The sequence below is a fragment of the Montipora capricornis genome, chromosome 11 (genome assembly GCF_036669925.1).
Source record: "Montipora capricornis isolate CH-2021 chromosome 11, ASM3666992v2, whole genome shotgun sequence".
Lineage (NCBI taxonomy): Eukaryota > Metazoa > Cnidaria > Anthozoa > Scleractinia > Acroporidae > Montipora > Montipora capricornis.
In genome coordinates, this window is record NC_090893.1 from 5,620,162 (window position 1) to 5,621,623 (window position 1,462).

The following is a 1,462-nucleotide window of genomic DNA, read 5'->3' on the forward strand; positions in this document are numbered from 1 at the left end:
CCATAACTCAACTCCCCTCCCCTTCCCTCCAAGGGTTGCGTGACTTCTCCCAACCCCAGCCCTGTTACTTGAGGTCTCGAGTTGTCCGTCCCATGGTGCGGAAGGGTTTGTCAATTTCCATTTTTATTTGATCATCGACAGAGGAAAATTGGAAATTGATCGGATATTTACTGCATGGATCATTTCCTCCATCTTGAAAGCCCCTTCCTTGAAAAATCAAAAAATTAGACCCCGATTGGAAAGGTTCTGAAAAGGAATGATTTCAAATCGATTGGCTGCTATTCAATTCTTCTTTCTTCCTTTGCAAACAAAAATTAAAGATTTGTATTGTCATTTTTAATTTTTATTCAATAAGAAACCATGATTTGCATGTTTGTGTTTGTTGGAATTTTATTCTCAATATTCCTTGGTAAAAACAAATGAAACATTAAAAATACAAAATCCATTTTTTCATTTTCCATTTTTCATGGAAATCAAATGGACGGAAGACCCACGGACCCTGGAACAGTAACGGTTACTAAGCAACAGTGACAGATTGGATAAAAATAGTCACGTGAGTGAAACGCTCTTTACAAACACGTGGGAATGAAATATCCAAAATATTTTCAGATCATGCTTTTTTCGACTTCTCTTTCAAGCTGAAATTTTGCCGTGAGGTTTTTGTTTTCGCCGTGACAGTTGCGGGCCACCGTATAAAATGGGTTACTGGTTCCAGTTCGTGGTTATCTTAACAGCAGTCTCAGGTAAATCTCAAAGTTAAGATGGCGGGTATTAAAGGAAGGAAGGAAAGGAATGTTATTTAAGTGGCTAGTCGTTCTAGCGCAGAAGCACTAATCGGGGACACTGTAAATTGAAATTAACAATTAACACAAATCAAGTCAAAGTTTGGTTTTTGAGGGGAGGGGAAACCGGAGTACCCGGAGAAAACCTCTCGGTGCAGAGTAGAGAACCAACAAACTCATCCGACATATGACGCCGGGCCACATTGGTGGGAGGCGAGTGCTCTCACCACAGCGCCATCTCTGCACCCACAACTTTACGAGTTAAAAGTTTAATTTTCTATTTCATTGAAGGACAGAAAAAAAACAGAAGAAGGCACATCGCTTTTATCGATTTGGTGCTGTAGTGTCGGACACTTGTATTTTTGCAACAATACACGTTTAATACTAGCCAAAACCATCATAATCACAAACTCTGCTTATACAGGAGAGCTACAATCATGGACAAAAGTGTTGGGAAGGTAACTTCATTTTACAGATACCCCCCTCCCCCTTTTCAATGTTGGATTTTCCAGGTAAAAAAAATGGTGACTTTTCTTACCTGAAGAACTCCAACATTGAATGTGGGGGAGGGGGATCACAAGAGCATGGTATTTCCCAAATACTTCAGGCAATAGTTAGAAAAATCGAATTAGGTGTGAAGTGAGCTGATGCCCACAACCTTCCCAACAACGTTTGACCAC

General features: G+C 40.2%; 1 protein-coding gene across 1 annotated transcript in view; it reads left to right on the plus strand.

Moving 5' to 3' along the window:
- The first annotated feature begins 571 nt into the window (after window positions 1–571).
- LOC138024037 (basement membrane-specific heparan sulfate proteoglycan core protein-like) overlaps window positions 572–1,462 on the plus strand; it is a 30,898-nt gene continuing 30,007 nt past the window's right edge. The window contains exon 1 of the mRNA XM_068871129.1: window positions 572–743. Within this exon, the coding sequence (XP_068727230.1) occupies window positions 698–743 (46 nt within the window). The 5' untranslated portion in view covers window positions 572–697. The remainder of the gene's footprint in view (window positions 744–1,462) is intronic.